General features: G+C 30.9%; 5 protein-coding genes and 1 pseudogene across 10 annotated transcripts; 3 read left to right on the forward strand and 3 right to left on the reverse strand.

The window, feature by feature from the left end:
- The first annotated feature begins 3,225 nt into the window (after positions 1–3,225).
- LOC121204787 (ethylene-responsive transcription factor ERF017) lies at positions 3,226–4,303 on the forward strand. Its single transcript, XM_041075321.1, has one exon. It carries the CDS (start codon positions 3,513–3,515, stop codon positions 3,969–3,971), a length of 459 nt encoding a protein of 152 aa, XP_040931255.1. The 5' UTR covers positions 3,226–3,512; the 3' UTR covers positions 3,972–4,303.
- On the reverse strand, positions 3,379–5,362 carry LOC121204786 (protein TIC 214-like; annotated as a pseudogene).
- Positions 5,363–9,284: 3,922 nt separating this feature from the next.
- Positions 9,285–13,090, forward strand: LOC121204788 (uncharacterized). 5 transcript variants are annotated; one of them, XM_041075325.1, is made up of 9 exons: positions 9,758–9,817; positions 10,586–10,663; positions 11,177–11,238; positions 11,330–11,586; positions 11,661–11,792; positions 11,873–12,106; positions 12,229–12,443; positions 12,534–12,690; positions 12,828–13,090. In XM_041075325.1, the coding sequence occupies exons 2-9, from the start codon at positions 10,656–10,658 to the stop codon at positions 13,044–13,046; spliced, it is 1,284 nt and encodes a 427-aa protein (XP_040931259.1). In that variant the 5' UTR covers positions 9,758–9,817; positions 10,586–10,655; the 3' UTR covers positions 13,047–13,090. The 5 variants fall into 5 exon arrangements, with proteins under 5 accessions (XP_040931256.1, XP_040931257.1, XP_040931259.1 ...); XM_041075326.1 differs by having other exon boundaries at positions 9,762–9,817; positions 12,537–12,690; XM_041075324.1 differs by having other exon boundaries at positions 9,776–9,817; positions 11,138–11,238.
- On the reverse strand, positions 13,036–15,838 carry LOC121204789 (polyadenylate-binding protein-interacting protein 7). 2 transcript variants are annotated; one of them, XM_041075328.1, is made up of 5 exons: positions 15,627–15,838; positions 14,029–15,073; positions 13,882–13,952; positions 13,654–13,757; positions 13,036–13,528 (listed from the first exon to the last, which is right to left on the reverse strand). In XM_041075328.1, the coding sequence occupies exons 2-5, from the start codon at positions 14,996–14,998 to the stop codon at positions 13,228–13,230; spliced, it is 1,446 nt and encodes a 481-aa protein (XP_040931262.1). In that variant the 5' UTR covers positions 14,999–15,073; positions 15,627–15,838; the 3' UTR covers positions 13,036–13,227. The 2 variants fall into 2 exon arrangements, with proteins under 2 accessions (XP_040931262.1, XP_040931261.1); XM_041075327.1 differs by having other exon boundaries at positions 13,882–13,937; positions 15,627–15,778.
- Positions 15,839–17,272: 1,434 nt separating this feature from the next.
- Positions 17,273–21,221, forward strand: LOC121204791 (endoglucanase 16). Its single transcript, XM_041075330.1, has 8 exons — positions 17,273–17,619; positions 17,704–17,916; positions 18,519–18,719; positions 18,809–18,886; positions 19,523–19,672; positions 19,806–19,917; positions 20,560–20,723; positions 20,802–21,221. Exons 1-8 carry the CDS (start codon positions 17,416–17,418, stop codon positions 21,123–21,125), a joined length of 1,446 nt encoding a protein of 481 aa, XP_040931264.1. The 5' UTR covers positions 17,273–17,415; the 3' UTR covers positions 21,126–21,221.
- Positions 21,222–21,687: 466 nt separating this feature from the next.
- On the reverse strand, positions 21,688–25,737 carry LOC121204790 (cytokinin dehydrogenase 7). The gene is made up of 4 exons (XM_041075329.1): positions 24,918–25,737; positions 24,570–24,845; positions 22,600–22,862; positions 21,688–22,113 (listed from the first exon to the last, which is right to left on the reverse strand). Exons 1-4 carry the CDS (start codon positions 25,614–25,616, stop codon positions 21,807–21,809), a joined length of 1,545 nt encoding a protein of 514 aa, XP_040931263.1. The 5' UTR covers positions 25,617–25,737; the 3' UTR covers positions 21,688–21,806.
- Between the last annotated feature and the right edge of the window lie 1,444 nt (positions 25,738–27,181).

Here is a 27,181-nt window from a genome sequence, read left to right on the forward strand (position 1 = left end):
GGAAGGTCTTATATTACAATTCATTTGGCCTATACTAGGGCTATCCGCATGTATCATGCATTTAAAATTAATCGTTATTAAATTAAATTATTTAACTTAATTAATAATTTCAAATTTTATAATTACATATAAATATAATTGTATGGATATAATTAAGACATAATATATAATTTAAGTTTTTATCAAAACAATATGGAATTTATTAATTAGACGTGAAAAATATAATTTATTAAAAAGATAAAAGATGAATTATAAATATTGTGAGAAAGAATCTGTTATATTCATATTTATATATTGAAAATCTTAGAGTTATTTCAAGTTTGAAGTTTGAAGTTTTTCGAGCCAGACTAGTTTGGACTCGAATCATTTTGAGTTTTGATCTGTTCACGTTTTAAAGTCATTTTGGATTTCCTGTTCAAGTTCGGATTAATTTCAGTTCAAATCAATTCAAGTTTAAGTTATTAACTTCTTTTTATAATAAAATCAAATTAGATTATGGTTAAATTTAGGTCATTAATCTTCAAGGTTTTTAAGGTTTGAAGCTTAAACCTTTTCAAGTCGCGTTCATTTGAGTTTGAATCATTCGAGACTTGATTAGTTCAGACTCAAATCATTTTAAATTACTTATTTAAACTTTGTTCAAATCTCCCTAACTGTAATTCAACATCCAATATTCACATATTACGGTATCTAAGACACAAATTAAACTTCGCTTTTGCAACAATCTTCTTTGAGTTTCACAAAAAAAGTCCCCTAACAATATATATGGAAAGTCAAACCATTTGAGCTTCGATCTTAATATCGATGCTTAATAAAAATTCGCAATTTACAATTTGTTACCGATGCTTAATAAAAATTCGCAATATAGCCACCGTTAAATAAACCATAATTTTACATAATATTGTCGTCACTGTTCAATATTTTTATTAGATTCAATTTTTTTTTAAAATTATTAATAAGATTTATAGAGTTTGTTAATAAAATAATTTTGGTTTCATTAAAAAGAAGATTTTTTAATAATAATAATAATAATAATAACTATAAATTAATGTTGTTTTATCTTTTAGAGATTTAATTTTCTAAACATTGCGTAAAAGAGTTGATCTTTTTATTAATTTGATATAATTCTCATATAAAATAAAGTTTACATGTCATACAAATTCCATTGAATACACTTTATTAATTCATAAAAATATAAGGAAAAATTATTTGGCAAATTCATGGAGGAAAGTGATATTTTGAAATTTAAAATATATATTTAAAATTAATAGGTGAATTTAATAGTGTTAACAATTATATTTCTATTTTTAAATCTAATTCATTGAAATAAAAGTAAAAGAATTAGATTCCAAATGTATGAAGATGGGATAAATCTCAAAATTATACATGAACTTTGATTTAAGGTGTAATTATACATGTAAAACTTTAATTGTGGTTCAAATGTATACTTGAAACTTTAATTTTAATTTAATCATACACATTTAAAAAAATACATCAATTTATTTAATGAAGTTTTTTTTTGTGGGGGAGGGGCTGAAACAGCTATGAGGCCCAAAAATATGTTGAATTGGTATTTTAAAATTCCCTCTATTGAGTTGATACCTTTTGAGGACAAGTTTGTATAACATTTATAATTCCTATTTTTTTATAATATAAGATAGAACATTTCCCCTAGTTCTTATAACTTAACTAAAACCTTCTAACTTTTGTGGCTTAACTAGAAACTCTTTGCTATTCACTTAAGGTTTTATACCTCAAAAACCCTAAGTAACTTTTTACAATAAAGAGGAAAGATGTAAACAATGAGAACCTCTCAAAGGTATGTGTGTTTACAAGTGTTGGCTCTCTCTCAAAGAATTGAAGTGAGAATGGTAAAAATATCTAACAATAAGCACCTTAGAGATTTATACAAGAGAAAATGAAGAATTTGAGACTTTTCTCTTGATTTCTATACTTGGATGTTTTTTTTCTTGTCTTTTGACGTGTCTCTGAATTGTATTTATATCAATGAATGTTTATAGTCATTGAAAAAGATTTAGAGTCGTTAAATGTAGTTGCAGAGGCCTATGTTCCAGTAAGTAGCTTTTAGGTGTCGATACCCTACTTTAGAAATATGACCGTTAAAACCTTAGGTAATGAAACAAAGAGGCTGGGGTCCGATAAGTTAAAACACATTTAAAAACATCTTTTGAATTCTTTGCAAATCTTTGAAATGTTTTGAAAATATTTGAAAACTAAATAACTTAATTAATAAAATTTATCTATCAAATACTTCAGTAACAATTTCTCAATTTAGGGTTCAGCCTTTCTCAATTTAGGGGGTCAGCCCTTCTTCCTTTTTCGTTGATCACATAGTATTTATCATTAATTATATATTTGGCAGACACCCAATTGATGTTGACAACGGATATAATGAGTTTATTATGTTCAAAATAAATAAATAAAAATCTCTTATTATTATTATTATTATTACATTTTTTTGAGTTTATTTTTGTAATATTTATGTGATATTTCACTGAAAAATATATCAAAGTTAAACACAATAAATATATTAAATTGGCGCATTATCAGTTATAAATATTTTTAGGCCATCACATAATAAATCGAAAAGTAATCTTTTTCCACTGATACGAGTTTTTGTATTAATAAAAAAACAATTTTAGTTAGATATTGTAGATTTAATTTAAGAATTATCTTGTCAAAATTCAACATACTAGATTATTTATATTTTTCTACAAAATTAAAATATATACCATGAATTTATTTATTTATTATTAATTCACATTTTTATTTCTTATTAATTTTAATTATTTTACAATTAATATAAAATTGAACAATTAAATTTTAATTAAATTTTATAAGATATAAAATGAAAAAAAAGTAAAAGTTTTAATATTGAGCAAATTAGTCCCTCTAAAAAAATCGGATCAATTTAATCTATGTCAATTTTGAAAGCAAGTAACTAAAAACAATTAATTATAATGTTACTATCTTCCATTGATTGTAAATTTCATTTGATATGATGACAAATTTAGTCTTTAATGTTTATATATTTTATTAAATTAGTCTTGATTCTAAAAATTTTAAAAATTTTAGCCTCACAATATACAAATATGATGGATTAAATTAATTAAATCAAGATCAAATTAACTAAATATACAAATATCTAAAACTAAATTTATTTATTATTATACAAAATAAAAATATGTATATTTAATAGAAAACATTTGTTGAAACCCAAAATTGATTTGAGGTGACGCGGTTGCGTTCGTCCCTACCGTGTTTCCTTAAACAAGTTTGAACCTTCTGCGAAGTGAGCACCGCCCATCACCACCGTCCACTGCAGCTTATATGTATATATACTTCCAAGAGCCGCAATTTTTAATGCCTGAATCTAATTCAGTGGGCGTTTCGATAAAAGCTAACTCAGTGGGCGTTTCAATAAAAGCTAACTCAGTGGGACTTTCCATTGACACAAATCAGTAACTTTTTTTTGTTTTTGCGATATAACGATGAAGCCAACATCACCTGTAGAACATGTCTCCAACAGCGGTAGTAGTTCCAAGTACAAGGGTGTAAGGAAACGGAAATGGGGGAAATGGGTATCGGAGATCCGATTACCCAACAGCCGTGAACGTATTTGGTTAGGGTCTTATGACTCGGCGGAGAAAGCAGCCAAGGCGTTTGATGTGGCTCTTTATTGTTTACGTGGACCTGAAGCTAACTTTAATTTCCCTAAAAACCCACCGGAGGTCGTCGGAGGAAGGTCATTTTCCCCGTCGGAAATTCGAGCGGTGGCTGCTAGGTTGGCTAACCAGGTCGACGACCAAGACGGAGCTGATAATAATAATGACAATAATGATTCGAGCAATGACAATTACGCCAGGAAAGAACAGTGTACCTCGTCTACGTCGGGAGCGGTCCCGTTACAGGCGGAGGAGAATCATGAAATGGGTGGTCCCCGTTTTTGAACATGGATACTGATAATCAATGGATGTCCGATTCTATGTTATACTCCCCGGTGAGTCGTATCTTGTTGTATGGTGGTGATCAACTGTTTCCTCCTTCACCGCCGATAAGTCCGCCGCCTATTGACGACAACGCTGATGAATATCAATACTACGGCGACGGTTTTTCACGATCATCGTCATTGTGGGACTTTTAAGTCAATCTTGATACTCCGAGTCAATAAAAAATTACTTAAGACACTTTTTTTGATAAAATAACGAGTACGTGCTGATTTCAGAAAGTAAAATAGACATATAGCCCGAAGTTTTATTTATTAAACGAAATAGACTCGTTTTTTTTCTAAATGTGGCAAAAACGTATTTTGAGAAAAACGCTTTGTTTTGATAAGTCAATTCCTTTATTTTAATGGTCAAGTTCATTCTTTCAGATTTATCTTCTATTTTTATAGTATGTGTGGAATTCCTCTTTTAGTTTATATTTTTTTTCTCTCAAAGCACTCGTAGTTTTTCCTTTTTATCGATTTTGTTCGAATCCAAGGGAAGAAGTTTCTTTTACGATCCCCTATTTCTGGTTAGCCTCTCCTCTTTTGGAAAATATTTTTTTTATTTCTATGTTTCTTTCTTCTTCACTTTTTCTTCAAAAATTCCTTTCAATTTCTTACTTAGAATGAGTGACGGTATTTTACCTAAATAGTAAACATAGGTAATAAATAATAGAATACTAAAGATTCAAGCTGTATAATTTGTAAATTATGATACAATATACTTATTATATCGAATAAGTACATTAGACCTATTTAAATTGTATCCAGACTAATACCAGCCTAACCCATTTCATCAATAAAATATGACCAATTAACCAACCAACCAACAAAACTACTTATTACAAATAACATATTGTTGTTGCACCGAAACATATAAATGTTGACTAATCTGGCCGACATTGAACTTGGTAAAATGAAATGATTGAATAATTGAATAATGAGATTATTCAGGAATACACATTGAATGCTAAAATTACGCATTAAATTTCTAGTAGGATTTCTGTGATAAAAAAAGTCTTTATGATTGTTCCAGAAGAAATGAAACAAAAGATATAGTAGAGCTAGAATAATTATTGTATGAGGTTTACCCAAAACTAAATGCAGAGATACATATTAGATTGACATGAACATCATGAGTTGTCCTATAATAAACCCAGTTGTTGCTGATTCATTCTTCTTAGTTCCTTCTTATCCTTCTTCCATAACCCAAGGTCATAGAAGGAAGATATAAGAAAGACCTATGGATAATGTGGTCAGAAATCCATAATAGAGTCCGATCATAACGATTGTATTGATTATCGTTATGCATAAGGATATTAGATCCCCTGATATAAAAGATTTTAAAATCATCATTAACCTCCCTTTTTTCTTTTCTATTTCCGGATTATTATAGGATGATTTTGGAACTTTCCTTATACATCTATAGAAATAGAAAAAGATAGAGCCACTCTGAGGTTTCCTATAAAATAATGCGCACATTTGGTTTTTTTTATTTCATGTAGTTTTAATTTTTTAATTTTAATTTTTAATTAATTTTTAATTAATAAACATGTTATTTTCAATTTATCTTTTTAATTAATATTTTTAATTTATATAATAAAATAATAATTATATAATTACATAATAAAAATATATTTGATATATTTCATTATGTTAAAAATATTTTTGTTTGAAGACTATCATCTGATTTTATTTATTTGTTTATTTTTATATTATTTTTATATATCAAATATTTATTTTCTCCACCTACATTGTGAGTACAGTAAATTCTAATATTATAAGATCAAATAATTATTTCAAACATCGTTATTATTTTTTAAAAAATAAATTATAAATCTATAAAATCATTTATATAATTGAATAAATTAAAAATAAATATCAAATTTTTAAAAATTAAATTATATGTAAACATGATTTTATTTTTAATATGATAATAATTAATTATGTTAAAATCATTTTTTTATATTTCATAAAAATTAAATGTGTGAGATTAACATTATATATATAAATATAATATCAACAAATTGGTAATTTAATTTATAATATATACATTTATTTATTCTTAATTTATATATTAAAACTCAAAAGAAAATAAATATGTTTTATGATTAAATTAAATATTATTTTTTTTATAAATACCAATTCCATCTAATCATATTGATTTGGCTAACAAATCTTTAACTCGACAAATAGTATAACTATTGAGAATTTAAGATAAAGAAAATCGATCAATTATAAATTATGTTTTAATATTATATAATATGAAAACAATTATTTTATTAATAATTTTTTTGTTGACAACGTAATAGTTATTTTCATTTAATTGGACTCTGGATCCATACTAAATTACATTTATTATTTTAGATTAATCATCAATCAATTATTGTTGCAGTTATATACCAATTAAAACTAATATTTAACACTATAAATATATTCTTTAGCAAGGTATTTTCATCCAAAATAACATCTATAAATTTACAAAAAAATCGTATTTTAGCATTATTTAATAGGTTTTGCTTTCGTCACCTAGAAATATATTATTTTCATTATTATTTGAGATATTTAGTTATTATTATTTGATAGTTTTACTATTATTTAATTTTAATAATATTTATATAATTGTAAATGTTGTTTACCATTGTGTTGTGAAGTATTATTTCAAAGGCACCGTTTCTGTAGTGGGCCAATTTGTTAACATATGACTGAGTCATTTTTTATTAAAATAATGACATTGAGCCATTATTGCAGCCCACGCCATCAAATTAGCTGCTTTATTTTTGGTACTAACAATTAAGAATTGTTTTCTCTTACTTGCTGCATCAAAAACTAAATCACAAGCTTCTGATAAAAAAACGAATAGTTCTAATCTGATTTGTAATATGAATACCTTTACGTTTTGCAGAGATATATGGCACTATTCTAGGATTCTATTTCCTAGTATCATGACCAAAATGAACTCCTGCTTCCAACATCTCTTCCATGAAGTATTAAAATAATGATTCTTTGTAGGTGAGATTTTGACTCGTATTTGAAAGACAATTTATTTCAAAAAATTTATAGGGTGAGCTAAAGGGATAAAAATAATTTTTTTAAAGATATTTTTCTTTTTGAAAATTTTCAGAATTAAAATGAAATTAACAAATTTTATAAATGCTACGAGCAAAAGTTATTGAAATTTTTAGAATTTGAACTAAAATGAAAAATTTTATAAACATTGAGCACTAAAATATTTTGTTTTTTTTTTATATTTAAGATCAAATTGATAGAATGTATAAACATTGAAAACTAAATTTGTTATTAGACCGACAAATTAGTCCACATCAGCTTTCTTTTTGTCACTTATTTAATGAAAACTAATAGGGAAGTGGCTAAAATATTTAATCTCGAAAATTTTATTGGCTAAATTGAAAAAAAATAGTTGAGTGACCAAAATAGAAGAAAAAACATAGTTTGGTGACTATTTTTGAAATTTACCCGATAGAAAATCCAAAACCAAAAGGTTTGGGCTAGAAGTGAATATGATGGCAGCTATAACATAGGATTTGAGCTTTGTTTCAATGGGTTTTTAGCCCATTCAGTTTTATGAACAACCAAAAAAAAAAAAAATTAGCAACTATACTATTATAATTTATAAATACTATGAAAATATTTTGCTTGTATTATTTCAGGCTTGTATTCGTTTGGTTTTCGATTTTTCTATATTAAATTTTATTTTATTTTTTAAGCTTTGATTTTATTTTTACAAAATAAATTTTATTTTATAATATGAATGACTATTATAAGTTCATTTATATATTTTTAAAATTTGTAAGTAATTATTTTTATTAGAATTTTAAACATAAATAACTTAATTGTTTTAATATTTATATTATATTATTTATATTTTTAATTTCCATAAGATATAAATTATACAATATAAAAAAATAAAAGAAAACTAATATATTATAAAATTGGAATCCGAACCTTGAATATTAGAGTTCAAGCTCACCTCATATTTTAAACGGATTTAACTTTTTTATCCAAGCCTACTTTCAAGCATGTCATTTTAGGATAAATCTCAAACTTATATATAAATTTTGATTCAATTTGCAATTTGATACATAAACTTTAGTTTGGTACAATTATATGCATGAAATTTTGACTGTAATTTAAAATTATTTGTGTATGCAATATATAAACATAACATAATGTTATATTAATAATTGCGTTAATAATTTGTAAGAGAAAATTCAACTTCAAATATATGAAAAAAGGTCAACAATGTTATTATACATATACACTCTAGTTGATGATGGTATTTGCTTGGTGCTGGGGCTACCTATCACCTTTTTATAATGTTATATACAATTGGGACCCAAGTGGTCAACTAGAAAATGTGACACCAAAGTATGTCCAACAAAAATGAGTTTAATCCATCACCCTCTCCACTTTGCTCTCCCATTTTATTTGTTTCTTTCAAATTAAGCAATAATTGAAAGGTAAATATAGCACATAGAAAGAGAGAAATAAGGGTTTTGATGGTCTCCCATGTGAATTTTAATGTGATAAGTTGACTAATATCTTAAATTTATCGATATTAATTAAAGATTTGACTCGAATTTATTTAGATTTAGGTTAATTCCTTAGCTCAATAATATAAATTACTTTTACCATACACCAAATTGTCCTATTAGACCATTATTGTCAATTGAAAACATTTATTTTATTGGTACATTCACGTAATTATTTTTAAAAAATAATTACTAAATTAAAATTTTAAATATAAAAACATCAAATGATCCCAAACTCATTTTTTTGTCAGCTACAATCTATTTTATATATAAAAGAATTATATTACAAATCAATAATGAATCAAACTAAAGTTAAATAATGTTATGCACTTTAATTATTTGATTAAATGAAGAAAATTTAATGGATCAACTTTTCGGTTAGAACAAAAAAATTTAATTCGATCGATTCTGAATACACCATGTATAGTGGTGTAACATAATCTAGATTATATTCTATATATATTCAAACCATTGTCGCCGTTTGCATGGTTGGGGGGAGGGGGCTCATCTCAACTCTGAGTGGAATCGTATACCCTTGGCTGGTGGCTGGTGGCTGCTAATGGTTGCACTGATGAATTCAATGAAATCACAAGCCCCATTTTTTAAGGAAAAAAAAAAGATCAAACTTTTGAAAGCACGAGAAATTTACTGTAAAAAAATAAAGTTGACCCTGAAAATAATGTCCCCTGCTATGTATAGTTGGCATGGCTTTACCCTTTTTTTTTTCCTTCATCTGCAAGCTTTAAAAATGGTTCCTTTCATTTTCATATTCAAAAAAACACTCAAATAAAGCAAAAGAAAAAACACCCGAAGTTCCTCTTGGTGCTCTGCAGCTATGGTCTCTATGGCAGAGCCCCAAAAAAATGGCACTTCCTTCAAAATTAATTCACCTTTACCTTTTTTTTTGTCAAGAGAAAAGATAAAAAAAATCCTCGTTTTGTCTAAAAATCCATACTTTCTCTGGGTTTCTTTTATAATCATTTTTCCTCGTATTGTTTTGCAGTAATTTTTCAAGCTTTGTCTGAAAAAAACATGGCCATGGGTGGTCTTAAAAGAGTAGAAACAATAAACAGCAAAGGTTGTTCAAGGTTATTTGTTGGGTTCTCATCTTCAATCCCATCATTTAGAACCTTCCGATCGTTTGATCTTATGTCCCCTTCTCCTACCACCTCTCATGGCTCTGAATTATCAACAATGGTTCGATCCCTTGGTCCATTTTCCGGTCTGGTTATTTGTGTAACTGGTTTATCTAAAGGTTGGTAATCTTGTCTTCAACAGTTTATGTATGTATGTATGTATGTATGTATGTATGTAAGCATGTATATGTTTTATGATACCAAGTTAGGATAACGGTTCACTCGAGAGGTGGAGTGTAGTAAGAGTTGCATTGCCGAGAGAGATCCTTACTCGACCTTGGGGATCTTATAAAAAAGGCTGTCGGTCATTCTAGCCTCCTTATATTTCGTCATTTAAGTATAGATTGTTATGTTAGAAATACCGATAAATGTGGTGCAAGGATGGCAGACATCCTACTTCTGCTAAAGCACTACAAGAAATCTGGTGATTGACATCCGAAAGGTATAAAGTCTTAGGAGGTGTTACGAATGCTTAGAAGGAAGAAAGATAATTGAGAGAAAGAAATTCCTTGTTCTCGGGTTTTGAGAATCTAATAGAGTGTTGTTGGTTTTTTTAAGGTGACATGTGTCATTTACTTATTAATTTAATATTCTCTTGAGTTTAGTCGATTTATTTATGCCTTTCGTCTTTTCAAGTATGGGTTGTCATATTAGGACAACAATAAATATTGTATAAGGATAACAGACATCCTCTAACTCAAAGAGAGTTACCTTTTTAAATATAGAATATCATATTAGGACTAAATTAGTTGGTGGGTTGCAAAGCGGTCTTGCTAGCTCGCATAAGATTGATAGACTGAGGTAATCTTGCGAAGTGTGGGTATAACAATGTTAGACATTTATTCTTTGATCATGAAATTCATGTTTATTTTTTGTTTGTTTTTCAGAAGCAAAGAAACAAGTTATGGAAGCAACAGAGAGATTAGGGGGACAATACAGTACTAGCTTACATCCTCAATGTACAGGTGGTTCAAATATCCTTTTCTAGGTAAAAGTGATGTGGAGGTTATTTTATTAAGAGTGAGATTGTATTTTATCTCATTTACTTAAACAAATAGATAAATTAATTTATGTGCGTTAAATCAAAAAGTAAATTAATTTTTTGTTAAAAATTTCATCAATTTATACTAGATAGTGATATGTGGCATGCCATGTGTACATGTTGACATATAATGACTAATTTTTAATAGTAGAAATGGATGCAATTCTTAACAAAATGATCATTTTGCTCTTTGATTTAACGTATGGGAATTAATTTACCTATTTTTTGAGTAGAAGAGACAAAATGCAATTTGACTCTTAGTACAGGACCTCTATGATACTTTTACATCTTTTTGTATTGTTTTTTTAGTTTAATATGGTTTCATGTTCTTTCTATTGTTTTATTATATGGTGGCAATGCAAGTGTTTTATGTCATACCTTAATGTTTGGTTAACAGCATTAGTGGAACTAAGTTCGAGCATGTTTTAAAACACAGATCGAGAAACGGTTTGTTCGTTGTTACGATTGGATGGTTCGTCGATAGTGTTAAGAGCAACAGTAAGATCAAGCTGTGCTCTAAAACATGTTCTTTTTTTTGAGCTCGGTACAATGTACAAGGTCAATGTTCTTTTTTTTTTTTGGCTTGCAGGAAGGTTAAGTGAATCAGTGTATACCGTGAAGGGTATCGGAGAATGTAGCCCGCGTGTAGATGAGTTGAACCTGCTCGTCGGGTCAACGGATAGTTCGTGTCTTCCTTCCGGTTTTCAGGAAACCAAGAAAATCAAGACGATAAAGAAACTACAACTACGATCTTCTGATAGAATCTCTGATAAATGCATGGACTCGGCACTATCGGGTCATACTGTGTACATTGATTCTAATATTTCGGGTGAACTATGGAATAAGGTAATATTCGATATGTTCTATACGGTGTAAGTTGATAAACTGGGGTCACCATTTTTGTGTATGTTGCTTGGTAGGTTCTCGAGGTTGTGTCTAAAGAAGGGGCTGCAACCATAGATCGATGGTTTGTTGGTTGCGATGTGAGTCTCGTAGTGTGCGAGGAGAGTTCTGTCCATCAATATATTGGACACTCAAGCAACGTTGTAACGGTGAGTTCGATTGTGCATAACACATTAGGATGATCAATGATTCATAATGCTGGAACTGATTTTATATTTAATGTCTCAAGCCATTGTGGGTACTGAAAACAGCTAAGGATAGGAACCTGCTGAGGCTTGTTGGTGTCTCGGTCGATTTGGCTAGGCAGATTGGGACAGTGCTCGAAACTTCCCGGAATCACAACGCGGCTAAGTTCATGCAAAATACCGAAAGCTTGAAAAGGAATGCAACTCATGAAGAGAGGCAACAGATTGTACATTTAGCTAAAACCAGGATTCAGAATCGTCGCAATTGTCATATGCAGGTAAGTGGTTAATCATGTTTGGCAGCTAATTATTACTAGAACTTTAACCTAGCAAAACTGGACATGGACTGTGACACACGGTATTTATCTAGCGTATCTTTGAAATGCTGTTTCACTTTCAGACATGTCAAACTCCGATCCATCCAATAAGCCCGAGCACTCTTCTGGATTCAATTTGTTGGTCGATATCCAAACCAACTTCAAGTGCTCGTATTTACACTGAATCTTTTAGTGGTGACGAGGATAGTGATCATCGATCCATATTCTTTGATGCAAACGGTGATGGCAAGAATTCAGGGGGCTCGTTTATGGACTTAACCCGGTTGCTTACAGAAAGGTGATTGATTTGTCATATAAATTTTGTTCCTTTTCGTGTTATACGAGTTATGTATTATCTCACTCTTAACTGTTTTCTGCAACTCATTAGCAGTGAGAAAAATGAGTTGATACTAGAAAACCAGTTTCTTACCATACTATTTCTGGTCGATCGATTTTCGGAGATGGGGCCTTCTTCGAGGACATATTTCAGCCATAATGGCTTTACATGCTTGCAGGTTTTGGATTATGTCTACGAGTTTTATCAGGTACATATTCAAAACTGCATTTGACTCTGGCAATGCTCCAACGATCCTCGGGCAAGCCTTGGCTTTCCCGAATTATTACGCGTTTGGGTCAGGCTGCAATCAATCTTTACCCAAATGATCATTTTGTTTTTTTGTAGGAAAACATGTCAGCTCACGAAATCGAGTCTGCTATTCACACGGATTCAAGGCATGCTGATCGGCTTCGAGCGGCATACTCGAGCAAAGAGACAGTTGAATGTGGATATGTGATTTTCAAACGAATTGATTTCTTAGGAAACCGTAAAAGCTTCGAAATGTTGAAGCGTGTTAGTTGGGATAATAACAGTATTGTATACGAGCTCTTACTTAGAGCCTAAAACGTCTTACGTTCAGATTTGATATTTGGATAATTCCAGGTCTAGATCGTGTTCTAAAGCCAAATCCTACTCGATGACACCATTGTCAGTCAATTCTATTAGTTACATCAGAGAATTAACAACCTACGAAACGTATTTAACAAAGTAAAAACTATGTACATCGCATGTCAAGTCCGTGGCTTCAGTATATTACAACTCGAAGTAGCCCAGTCTGTGGTACAGTAAACTCAAGGCACTCTTCTTCAAGGAGGTACCGTTGTACAGCAGCTGCAAGTCTTGCCGGTGTACGAGAACCCCTAGTATGGTGGTCAGTTCCGACGCATATGTAAACCTGCAAATGTTGATCCGCTGCCCGTGCTGTGCTCCTCAGAACAGATAATTCATGATTAAGCAGATGAATGGCTTCGCTAACATGTAATCCATGCAGGTCTATCATGTGTTCTTTCCCTCGCACATTCTCCGGAGAAACCAAAACCGGGTTCCTATATTATCATTTACGATGAACAGTCAAAAAGAACAAACTAGTATTAAGCCTACCAAGAACTGATCAAAGCCGGGTTAGACACCATGTTAAGGGACCAAGTGCAATGGGAAAGAAATGACAAACCTTTGGCGATTGATAGATTCTCGAGCTTTTCCATGAGCTGCACAACTGCACAAAGTACATTGCTTTGCTAGAGCCTTATTGCCGATGAGAAATGCTCGGCGTGCCTATTTCAATTAACCTTATGAATAAGTTGAGCAGGCAAACAACTCATTCCATTTCATGCTAACAAAACGTCAAATCTATGAACGTATTAGTTTAAATACTTGCAACAATTTTATAACACGATACCTGTTTGAAACATGCATCATATAATCGGGCATGGTCTCGAGCTTCTTCCCGCAGTTCTGAGTACAAATTAGCTGCCAGTTCAATACTGTTAACGCAAATAAATAAAGCTATGCAAATGCATGATCTTTATTAAGTGCAGAATACTACCCACTGCATCTCCGGTTGCACAAGCTAAACCACGAGTCTGTACTCTATCAGCATAAGCACCTCTTGCTGTTGCAGCAATGTAGGTATGAGCCGACCCGTGAGAACTTCTACTTGACCCAATAGTCGAATCAGAAGAACCTTTCATCTCAAACTGAGTAAGCATCTCAATTGTCCGATTTAAATCACAACTATTTGCAAAATAAGCCTCCGCAAGGCTTTCGGTAGCAAAACCAGGGAACTGAGCAACCAAAAAATCCACGGGATTCATTTCAGTACCATTACCATCCATAATTTCATGCTCACGTAACATATCGGTCACGAGTCCATGTCTCGAATTTCTGTTATATAGGTGACCCTCCCTCCCATTGCCAAGTAGCTGATCACTTTTAACAAGTTGCTCGTCCAATGTTTCGGCTGGTAAATGTAAAAAACTTGCAGACATAGGATCCTCTCCGTAGGATGAAGCACGATATCTCAATTTTTCAGCTATGTTATTACCATTACTGTAGGGATTCCGTATTTCCTGCCTATCACTGTACACATATTCACCATCTGCAACAGCAAGAAACCTTGAAACTTTGCTACCATCATGCAAGGATAAACCACCTAAAGAGAGGTTCCCAGACCCGATTCCTTGAGAATCCTCCTCATTAATAAATTTAAAGTCCGAGGTAATGCCATTAGGGAGCTGGGACTGCCAGAACTGATGAGCCTCTTCTTTCGATTTATTAGAGACGGAAGACCTTGACCTATCAAGCACCGGTTTCCCTAGGGTCCCAGTAGCAGCAAACCTTGTTGTTCCATCAACTGCACTAGTGCTTCCTGATGACGACGGTGATCTACGAGAAAATGGAACAAACTCCGCTGCATTAGGATTCAAAATCGTTACCTTGCCAGGGGTATTTTGTTTCGCATCACTAATTCGGTTTCCTTTCTCAGAGAAGTTCATTCTTTCCTTATATCGAAACATAAAAAGGATCTACATAGCAAACTGGTGCAGAGCATACGCTGCCAACATCGACTTCCAATAAACACTAAACGAAACCTGCAAAAACCGTCCAACATATCACATTAATAAATGAAATATGTCCTTCCCTAATCTGGAATACGCTTAATACACGAAAGTCAGACCAAACCTCAAACAACAATAATCATTTCCATGAAACTACTTATAACATCGGACCATAATCGACTGGCATGAATGCAGTTCGATAATATTATGATTAATTAAACAACTACAGCTAACCAGTTTTATGAACAATGTCTAAATAAGCTTATTTTCAAGATTATGAAACAAATAACAAGATTTTCACCAAACCATGCCAAGATACAGCTGAAAACACTAAAATTCACTTAACAACAGGACTTAATTCAATTGAAAACCCTAGTTATAAAAAAATTGAAAATTCCAAAAATAAACATAATCAAGCACTGTACTTCAACAAAATAAACTAGAACCAAAAGCAAAGCATATAGAAAAACTTATGCTCTTATTTCATTAGACAAGTAGCTAATTCTAAGAAAATTCAGCTCAAGTCAGCCCCCCCCCCCCCCAAAAAAAAGAAGGAAATTTGAGAAATGAAAGGAGAGATTTATACCTTTGCGAAACAAATAGAAAGGATCCATTAGCTTAAAGAGATAAAATGAGAAGATAAACAGTACAAATATAATCTTTGTAAGATATTTTAATCCTTTTGGGGGATTTGAGCTTTTGGGTTTTCTTCATTTTAGACTAAAGTTATATATTATTTTAGCTGTTTTGCTTGACAGCACAGATTTTTTTTTTTGAATTTTGCTTTACCAATTTCTTAATTACTTAAAATTAGGGTTAAAATTATATAAAGGGCAAGTGTTGAAGATTAAATATGTAATTATATTTATTAATTTTTTGTTTTAATTTTTTATTTTTTTATCAAATTAAAAATATTATAAATTTGATCTGACCGACTAATCCAGTCTAGTTCCAACAACATTATAAATTTGAGTTTAATACTAATTAAAATTAAAAATATAAGAAAATTATATTAAACGTCCACAAATTATGACTCACATTCTACATTTATCTCTAAACTTTAAAACCTTTTAATTATATTCTAAACTTTAAAGATTATATCAATTAAACCATTCCATTAGTCCTCAAAGTTTTTCTTCTTTTTTTTTAGTTTTAATTTGGTCTAATTTTTTTTAGTTTTTACTTTAGTTTATGCCGGTGGGTTTTCTCATTTTATCTTTTTGTTATTTTAAAGGTTTAATAATTTTTAAAAATTATTTTACATAAAATTTAATGTGTCTAATGGTAAAATTAATGGTTTTAGTAATGAAAGAACTTTTTTAATATAATCACCGAAGTTTAGAAGTGCGATTAAAGATTTTAAAGTTTAAGGATCAATTTCGAATGTAAGTCAGAGTTTAAGAATATTTAATACAATTTACTCTAAAAACATATATTATAAAATAAAATTTTATACAAAATTTTGGAGGGCTTGGATGAAAATATTAGGTTAAAAAATGAGTTTAAACAAAAAAAACACATTTAAAATGTTAGTCGAGTTTGAACTCCAATATTTAAAACCGAAATAAATTTGACTCTATGGTATTTTTTATTTTATATATTATATAAGTTATATCATATTTAAATTAAATATATTATATTATAGGGCAAATACTAATTTATTTTAAGAAATTTAATTAATAGAAAGAAAAATTAAGATAGTAGTAAAAATATATATTTAATTTATACCAAAATATAGGAATTAATGGCATATTATAACCTCAAACACGATGTTAATAGTTGAATTTCAATTTCGAAATCTGAAAAAAAAAAAGGATTAATGGTATATTATAGCTAAAATTTAATTTAATTTTTTATGGTTGATTTTAAACTTAATCATTTTATTTGAATTAAATGTTAATTAAAATTAAAAATAAATTTTATGAAATAAATCGAAAATTCAATCAATGAAAATCATCGAGAACTAAAGATAGATTCAGTTTTTTTGAGGAACAAAAAAAAAAGAGCAAATCCAATAGTAAAACACACAATTTGGAAGAAAAAAACTTGAAAAAGGGCAAAAAAAGCTGAACCATGAATCTAAAATACCCAATATTTAGTAAAAATCAATGTTTTTGGCCACAAAAAAAAAAAGAGCCTAAATTTAACATACTAACCCTCCCCACCATTGCTAAATTTAACAATTGTAATTCCCTATAACTAGTCTTCCCCTTCATTCATTTTTTTCATTCATCCACACCCAAAACTAAGAAATAAAAAAGAATAAAAACCCAGAGCTCCAATGCCTTGGAGCTCTTAAAAAGACTTGGTTCTTCTAGATTTTGAATATTTATTGAAAATCAAAGTCTGAGTTTTTTTGGGGGGGCTTTTAAAAAATGGGGACAAAAACATTATTTGCAGCTCTTCTTATTACATGGTTGGCTGTTTTTCAATGTTGTAATGGACATAATTTTAATTACAAAGAAGCCCTTACGAAATCCCTAATGTTCTTAGAAGCACAAAGATCGGGTAAACTCCCTGCTAATAATAGAATACATTGGAGAGGAGACTCTGCACTCGATGATGGAAAAGAAGCAAATGTAAATGATATGTTTCAGTTTTATTTGTAGACTCTTTCGAGAGAAATCTTTTGTATGCATATTAATTTGATGAATAATTCGCAGGTGGACCTTGTTGGAGGATATTACGATGCCGGCGATAACGTGAAATACGGGATGCCGATGGCGTTTACGATCACTACCTTGGCTTGGTCCGCCATTGCTTACGAAAAGGAACTCAAAGCTGCAGGAGAAATGGGAAGTGTTCATTCGGCACTTCGTTGGGGTACTGATTATTTCCTCAAATGTGGCAAAAAACGTGGCATCTTCTATGTTCAGGTAAATGAATATACATTGAATCATTTGTATTAGGAATAGAATGCATTTTTACTCAATTTTATTCTAAAATTGGTAAAATAGATCAAAGAGTATATTGATTTTTCATCAATCACATTAGTTTTTAACAATAGAAATGGATGATATTTTTAACAAAAAGAATCAGTTTGCTTTTTAATCTAATGTACAATACTAATTTGTTTATTTTTTTAATAAGGGTGCAAAATATAATTCGACTCAAAATATAAGAGCCTCTATGATAATTTTACTTTATATATATAGAGAGGCCCTTGTATTAGAAATCAGATTACATTTTGCCCCATTTACTCAAAATATGAGCAAATTGGTCCCTACACGTTAGATCAAAAAATAAATTGGTCATTTCTATTACCTCAAGTTGATGTACTGGAATTAATTTTTAACAGTAAAAATAGATACAATTTTTAATAAATAGATCAGTTTGCTCATTGATTTAACATTTAGAGACTAATTTATCTATTTTTTGTGTAGAGAGAATAAAATATAATCTGACTCTTCTCCGTAATAGTTTTACAATATATATATATATATAATAATGATGTTGGGATTTTGTTTGTGGGGAAAAGGTTGGGGATCCTGTAGAAGATCATAAATGTTGGGTGAGACCAGAAAATATGAAGACACCGAGGACTGTGCTGCAAATCAATGAGACCGAACCTGGGACAGAGATTGCAGCTGAAACTTCAGCTGCAATGGCTGCTTCTTCTATTGTCTTTAGATATGTCGATCCTCCTTATGCACGTAGACTTCTTAACAAAGCCAAATCGGTATGCATATACATATACATATATGTACGTATACATGTATGAAATGGACGTTAAATTTATTTATTCTGCGGTTATTTTCCTTTTTGTAGCTTTTCTACTTTGGTAAGAGGAACAAAGGAACTTTCGATGGAGAATGCCCCTTCTATTGCTCTTTTTCTGGCTATAATGTAACTCTCTCTCTCTCTCTCTCTTAGTATATATATATGTCTATATATGTATTTTCAGGGGTATCATTGGTAAAAATATCTTGGAGGTTCCTATATTAAGAATCGGATTACATTTTACTCTCTTTACTTCAAATTAGTTCATATGTATTAGGACAAAAAGTAAATTAGCCATTTTGTTAAAAACTTAATCCATTTTTATTGTTAAAAATTAGTCTACGTACATCAATATGGCGTACACGTGATGTCTAATTATTCCATCAGCCACATTAATTTTTAACAATACAAATAGATGAATTATTAATAGAAAGGGTCGATTTACTTTTTAGTTTAATGTATAGGTATTAATTTACCCATTTTTTAATAGTATAGGGCTCTCCATAATACTTTTAGTGAGTAAAGTTAGGGACTCAATATATATTAAGGGCCAAAATAAAATTTTAGAAGCTTGAGGACTAAAGACTAAAAAAATGTTTAAAAAAACTTAAATTGAATAATTTATAATTGAAAGGGACTAAAATGCCTATTGTACCACTTAGCTAAGGGACCAAGATCACTCCCTACCTCTTCTTAGGGACTAAAATAGCTATATATATTGGTTTTCGTATGAAATGTTGACAAATATGTAAATTATTGTAGGATGAATTGTTGTGGGCTGCATCATGGTTATACACAGCCACACATGATCAGAAGTTTAGGAAGTTTATAACAGAAGAAGCAGTGAGTGCAGTTGTGGATGAGTTTAATTGGGATCTCAAATATGCTGGAATCCAAGTCCTCCTTTCCGATGTTCGTTAAACCCTAATCTTTAAATCCCAAAATCATCGATATTCAACCCCTTCTTTTTTTGTTTTTTTTTTGCAATGAATCTAATCATCTCACCAATGCTTGTTTGTGTGTGTATATATATATATGATTGCAGATTTTCCTTCAAAGCAATGATGAGGCTTTGAAAATCTTCAAGGAACATGCTGATAGTTATATTTGCTCTGTGCTTCCTCAAAGTCCTTATTTCAAAGTACCCAAGACTCCAGGTCTCTACTTCATTTCTCCATCATCATGTTTGCTTTTCAAAATCGGACCGGCCAGTCAGATCGAAAACTAGCCGGGTACTAATCTGAAATAAGGGATTGGACCGGTTTACTAATGAACTAGCTATTGAATCATTTTCTTTATTTTATTTAAATATTTTTAACAGTGGTGAATTTTAGGACTAAGTTTTAAGGCCTAGTTTTTAAAAAAAAATTAGGAGTTTTAATGAGATTTTAAAATAAAAAATTTTGGGGGTCTAATTAAAATTTTAAATTTTTTGTGAAACTAATGAGAATTTTAAGACAGTTTAATTAAAATTAAAAAAAAGGTATAATAAGATTTTTCAATAAATTGGAAGGGCCTAATAAAATTTTCTAAAAATTTCAAGGAAAAAATGAAAATTTCCAAAAACTGGGGGCCTAATTAAATTTTATTTTAAATGTTAAGGAGAAATGAAATTTTCCCAAAATTTGGGGTGGATTGGTCACCATTACAGTCCCATTTGCTTATTATGAGTTTAAAATAATTTATTCAATTGAATCGATAGACGAACCGAAAATTAATAGTTTGATCAATTTAATTATTGATTCCATTTTGAAAAATATTTGTTGATTAATGAAAATTTGACAATTTATATATTTCAGGTGGTTTGATCCATTTAAGAGATGGAGCTAACCTCCAATACGTTACCGGAGTTTCTTTCCTCTTCAGTATCTATGGTGACTTGCTTCAACGTCACAACCTAAAGGTCAAATGTGATTGCCAAGAGTTTGACGCCTCTACTGTGTTGAATTTCGCTAAGCAACAGGTAAACCCTAAAACCTTAAATCTTAAATCGTAAAGCTCGACTTCCAATCTACTTCACTTACGGAATTTGAATTTGTAGATGGATTACATACTCGGGGCAAACCCACTAGGGAGATCATACATGGTAGGGTTCGGGAACAATCCACCAAAACAAGCCCACCATAGGGGTGCATCGATACCATTATCGGAAGCCAACGAGGACATCAATTGCGGCATGAGTTTCGCCCGTTGGTTCAATAAGGACTCACCGAACCCTAACGAGTTAACTGGCGCCATCCTCGGTGGACCGGACAAGCAAGATAAGTTTAGTGATCTACGTTGGACGTCGATCTACACCGAGCCATGCACTTACGTTAACTCTTTAGCTGTGGCAGGTTTAGCAAAGCTTACTTGCCATAAGTAATAAACCATAGTCTATAATTAATTTGTCATTTGTAACTTATTTTTACCATGTAAGATAAAAAAATGGACCAATTTACTGCATGAAATATTGAACTTATATTGTGGTGCATTAAACACAATTTTTTTTTCTTTTCTTAAAGTAGAGGCGAAATGTATTAATAATGTGATATAATCTTTTAAATAAATATATATTTTTTTAATCCCTCCAAAAATTAATAATTCAGTTTTCAGGCTTTTTAAACATGCCCTTTTAATATTATGTATCAATATATAATTATCTAATTGCATAGTTAAAAAAAACTTTCGATACCAAGAATTTTTAATTTTTTGAGTCAAAATTTAAGCATGAAAGTCACTTAACATAGGATAGAAGGGTTATGGATACAACTAAATAACCCCTTCAAAAATTATAATTTTATAATTTGATATAGTGTAAATTTACATTTTAGTCTCCTAAATATTTATAATTTAATTATAATCCCTTAAAAAATTGACTTTGTCCTTGATGAATATAATTTTGAGATTATTTTCTTGGATACAAATAAATACTTAAAATATCATTATTTTAATATTTTGATTTTTTTATTTGTTTACGATATTTATTGCAATTGATTAGGATAATATTCCTTTTTTTACATAAAATCATGTTAAATATGATAAATTTTTTAATATACATTAGAAATTAAGATAGATGGGTCCTTTTAAAAATGTTTTGTCCAGGTGCAAGGATAGCCATAGGATCAAAACTAGCCTTCCTCTCTACAAATCTCGTCCATTGATCCCCAAAATGCCGTTTCCACCCCTCTTTCGACTGGTAATGAGGGAGATATAGCTTGAAATCCAAACCCTCTTTGATGCACCATTCGACGATTTCCCGGTTTTGTGCCACCGATTCCTCGACCGACGGCCCTCTCGATACGAACGGAAGCAATGCCACAAGGTAAAAGATTTCGCTGTCTGGTAATGCCACCGACGTACGATTATCCCACCTGAAAAAACACATTCAAAAAGTTGTATTTCACGTGTTAGAAAATATCCTTCGTAAAGTTTAATGACATTGTTTTTTTGCTCAACACGTCAACTATTAAGTTGTCGGGGTGCACATGTACGTGAAATTGGCTCCCATAAAATTAAGTTTTAAGACCAATTTAAATCTGAGTTATAGTATGAGGACGTCTAGTGGAATTTACCCTCATAAAATTAACCGTGTTTGATGAGGTGAAATTGGCTGTGGTTCCTCAGCTCTATAGGTGACACGTGTCGAGATACTAAGCTTTTGATGAGACCTCATCATCTAAAACGTGGCAGACATGCAGTTTTGGAATACAATCAAAGGGTCCACAAAATGTGTTTGTGCGAGTCATGATTGTGAATGAAAAATCCTTATTGAACATTTTCATAAATGTTTAGCTTATTATTTTGAAAAAATTTTACCCTTACATTGAGCCTTAAAGTGCGAAATGGGAAATACTCACTTGCTTCGCATAAGAGGGTAGATCAGCATGGGACCACCGATTCCATCTTTCACCATCTTCTTAAACACTGTCTGATCAAAATCAACGATGTTTGATTTGGAGATGAAGAGGTTCAACCATGGATGCGGGGCATCCCAAATGCCATTGGCCTTCGCTTGTTCCTCCGCACGCTTCACACGCAATAAAAACTCCACGTAGCTGAGGTCCACCTGAGACTTCAACCCCTCCACGAAACGCAGCCGTTTTAAGAGTCCGGCCACGGCCTGCAAAAGGGAAAGCACAGTAAAATAAAGATGGAGTTAGGGGCAATCACGTTATTTTCATATAGAATAAAAAGTAACTCACTTAAATTTCAATGACAAGATATTTTGTGATAAAAGTAAACTTGTACGTTAACATGATATAGCACGCCATATTAAAGATAAAAATTTTAATAAAAAATAATTTATTCTTTAATTTAATATATAAAAATTAATTTATCATTTTTTAATAAAAATAATCTAACTCTTGATAAATTATTTTCAAACTACCAATACTCAATTATACACGTATTTTAAAAACCATCAAACTCAAATTCTCAAGCTAATCGTTAAATTATTGGGATGTGATTTTTAAAAATTTTAATTATAACGTTGATGAATTGGAAATTTTGATAAAAGAAAAAAAAGTAATGAATAATAATTTCTTTTAAAAAATTAATAACAAAAAATCATAGCATATAGTGAATTATTCGGTTCGTGATATGATGGGATTCGATAAGAGGCCCGTCCTCAATCGCTGAGGGTTGTACACGTATAACCAATTTAGAAATTTTCCCTTGACTTTTTCCTCATTGTCCGGCTTCGGACATTGTTGATTAATTGGACCCACTGAAAATTGTCAAAATTTCAGTATCTTTTTTATACCACTCGTTGACTGCTTAAAGTTCTATATTGTTATGTCACTACATGATGCGGGTGATTGTTAATATATATATCATCCATAATTCTATACTAAAAATTAGTTTATATTTTATTGTCTTTTCTAAAAATAAATAAATTAATTTTTATATATTAAATTAATAAAAATTAATCAGTTTTATTAAAATTTTTATCAAATTGTACGGTTAAAAACTGATATGATTAACGAAATAATCGGATAATAAAATATGATACACTATGTATACATCATGTTGATGTGCAAGAATCAATTTTTAACAGTAAAAATCGATATAATTTTAACAAAAAAATTAATTTACTATTTGATTTAACATATAGAGACTCATTTACGCATTTTATAAGTAGAACAGATAAAATGTAATTGACTTCTAATGTAGGGGTGACCATGTTTCTTTTACTTAAAAAATCCAAATAATGAATATATAATTATGGTTTTAGTTTATTATTTTTTTAATATTTTTAAAGTGATGATAAAAGATTTTTAAGCTAACACCATTGTTGGGGTTATTTTTCCTAAGGTTCAATATTTTTTTTATTTTTAAACAGTTTGTTTGATTTAATTTTCAGTTTTTTTATAATAGTTTTGGATTTGAGATTTTTCAACTTTATTTTTTTTAAAATAATTTTTATAACTTTTATACATTATTTAGTAAAGTTTCAATTTTTTATTCATAAATAATAAAATTAAAGTAAAGTAAATAAAAATAATTAATAACTTATATATAGTATTTTTTGGAAAAATAATTTATTTTTACCGTAAAAATTATAATTAATTATAAATCAAAGAAAAACACAAAATCCAACCCGTTTAACTGAGATTTTTAACTTATGAAATACTTTGTCCAAACACCATTGGTTCAGATGTTAACAAAAAGAAATCATGTTGTCAATTTCTCGGTTTCCTTTGCTCGACCTAATAATAATATTTTAAAATTAGAGAGAAAATAATGACAAGTTATAGTAAAGAGATTAAATCTCTAATTGCAGCATAATGGAGGGACTAAAACCATAATTAGACAAAAAATATATTACCTTATCTACAGTCGAAGGGTGGTCAACCTTCTGGTAATGAAAAGCCACTTCAAGACAGTAGAGGACTGAGGCACCGGTTTGAGGGATAATCCCCGGGTTGAACCCATGAACAGGGTCCAATGGCACGGCTGGCCATCCATTAACCGGGTCATCATTGTTGCAAAATACAAATCCTTCTACGTAATCAAACGACTCGCCGTCGTCCCGACTCACCAGAAACTCAGCATCCCGAGTGAACTCGTCGAACTCGGTGTACACCACCCTTATCCACCTCACCTAAAAACACAAATAAATAAATAAAAAGACAAAATCATCGTACATGCAGTGTCTCGAAACAGTGAAACCCACCATGTCTGGAGCTGGTTGAAGCTTAACCCTAGCTCTGGTAATAATACCAAACTGACCAAGCCCACCGAGGGATCCGAAAAAGAGTTCCGGATTTCGGGTTTCGGAACAAACCGTTATGTCTCCCTTTCCGGTAACGATTTCCAGTTCCGTCACGTTAGATATCTGAGGACCATAACGGAAAGCTTGACCGCTAACGCCGGCGTTAGATAACGTCCCCCCAACCGTTAAGCTCAAGTAATCAGTCCATGACCTCGGAGCTAAACCGAACCGTGAAACGCACCTTGTCAAGACGTTTTCCCATAATGCCCCGCCGGAGACGTCGATAAAAAAGGAACCGTTAATGTTTAAGAGTCGGAAATGGTTTTCCTCTGTAGAACGCATGTCTATTACTAGCCCTCCGTTTGTCATCGCTTGACCATTGATGGAGTGGCCGTTACCCCTCGCCGCTACCGTCATACGTGGGATACGTGAAGCGGCTTTGATGGCCCTAGAAATGTCGTCTGATCCGGCAGGTTTGATTAAAGCTAACGGTTTGATTGAATAAAGACCGCCGAAGTCTTTGCTGGCTATGGTGGTTTTGTCACCGGTCTCGACACTGCCTTGGAGGTCGATGGATTTGGATATGGCTGAAACGTCACCGTTGGGTTTCGGTTCGCCGTCGGTTTCGTGTACGGTTCGGTCCAAGTAAGCTATCCTCATGTTTCTGTTATTTTTTCTTTTTTTTAGACCTGAAATCGAAAAGTAAGCTTTAGTGTGGAGGTAATGACCATAGGGGAGGAGGGGCTTAAATAAGGACGGAAATGGAAGGTTTATGAAGGTTTTCTTTTAATGATTTTTAATTAATTAATTTAATTTTGAAGGGTTGGCGTCGGTTAATTTAATTAAATTTAATCTTGGAGCGCTTAAATGGTTTTTAATTTAACTTTTAATTTAAGCAAGGAGTATAGATGTAGTGCAATTCCAAGTATAGGATAATTACTATATAAAAAAATATAATATAATTGTCGATTGAGTATTAACTTGATTGGCATAAGTATTATTGTTAATATAGGAGGACATGAGTTCGACTGAATTGAAGCGTATTATCTTCCTATTTATGGGTTGAGAAGGGGCTATGAGTACTTCTATGCATGTTTCCAAAAAGGATCAAATATGATGTCTTGAAATTGGTAACAATTATCACATTAGGATCTAAATTATTTTGGTCTAAATTAACTCATGAAGTTGGTAATTGTTCCCATATTAAGCCTTAAACTAGGTGATTGTTCCTACAGTGGGGCCTAATTTTTTTTGTCCAAGTTAGTCCCATAAACTTGGTAATCGTTCTCACATTGAGGCTTGGATTTTAGAGTTTTTAAAGAAATATCAAGGGCTAACGTGGACCAAAATAAATATTTAGGCTCTAATGTGGAAACAATTGCGAAGTTCAAGTCCCAATGTCAAAGTAGTTATAAAGTTGAGGCCCCAAAAAGTATTTTAACCAGCAATATAAAACACAAATAAACGAAGAACTGGGATATAACTGAACAAAGTAAACTCATGGCAATTATGTATGATGGAATTCGAACTTAAATACTAAAAACACAAGGCCTCAACCAGAGGTAGAGGCAAGGCTAAATTAATTTGCTTATGATCAGTCCTTATAATGTATGATTAGACTAATTAATATTCAGAATATATCTGAACAATGTCAATACAGGGTAATACTTAAATTTGGAATCTCAATATTTTATTTTTCTTTTGATACAATGAGCCTAGAACTAGGTTATGATCTTTTCCCACCCTTAAATAAGATGATTAACACGTTTCAGTGCCATCGAACTCACATCGTTCTGCTTTGACAATAATATCGATGCCAATCAAACTCATACTCAAGCATTGAACCAACATGACAATTAATGGTTATTTTTGAAGTTTGAATTTGATACAATATAGAATATAAATGGCTCAATTAAACTCATTTAACTAGTCCAACTTTTGTATGATTTATATTATATGTACTTGTAATTTGTACTTGACTTGCACTTGTAATTATATTATATTTGTATTAGCGAAATCTTCAGAAAGAAAATTCAAACTTGATTCGATAATCACTGAATCACGTGCATTTTTTAATTATAATTTTGAATAAAAAAATATAAACATTATCTTGTTTTATAAAAAAAAAAGATAAATCTCAATGTATTAAAGATTATAATTTAATAAATATGATAATCTTGTTACTTAATCAATGATGTTGCTTTGCAGTTTTCACGTTGGTGAAG

This window comes from Gossypium hirsutum, chromosome A08 (genome assembly GCF_007990345.1).
Source record: "Gossypium hirsutum isolate 1008001.06 chromosome A08, Gossypium_hirsutum_v2.1, whole genome shotgun sequence".
Classification (NCBI taxonomy): Eukaryota; Viridiplantae; Streptophyta; class Magnoliopsida; order Malvales; family Malvaceae; genus Gossypium; species Gossypium hirsutum.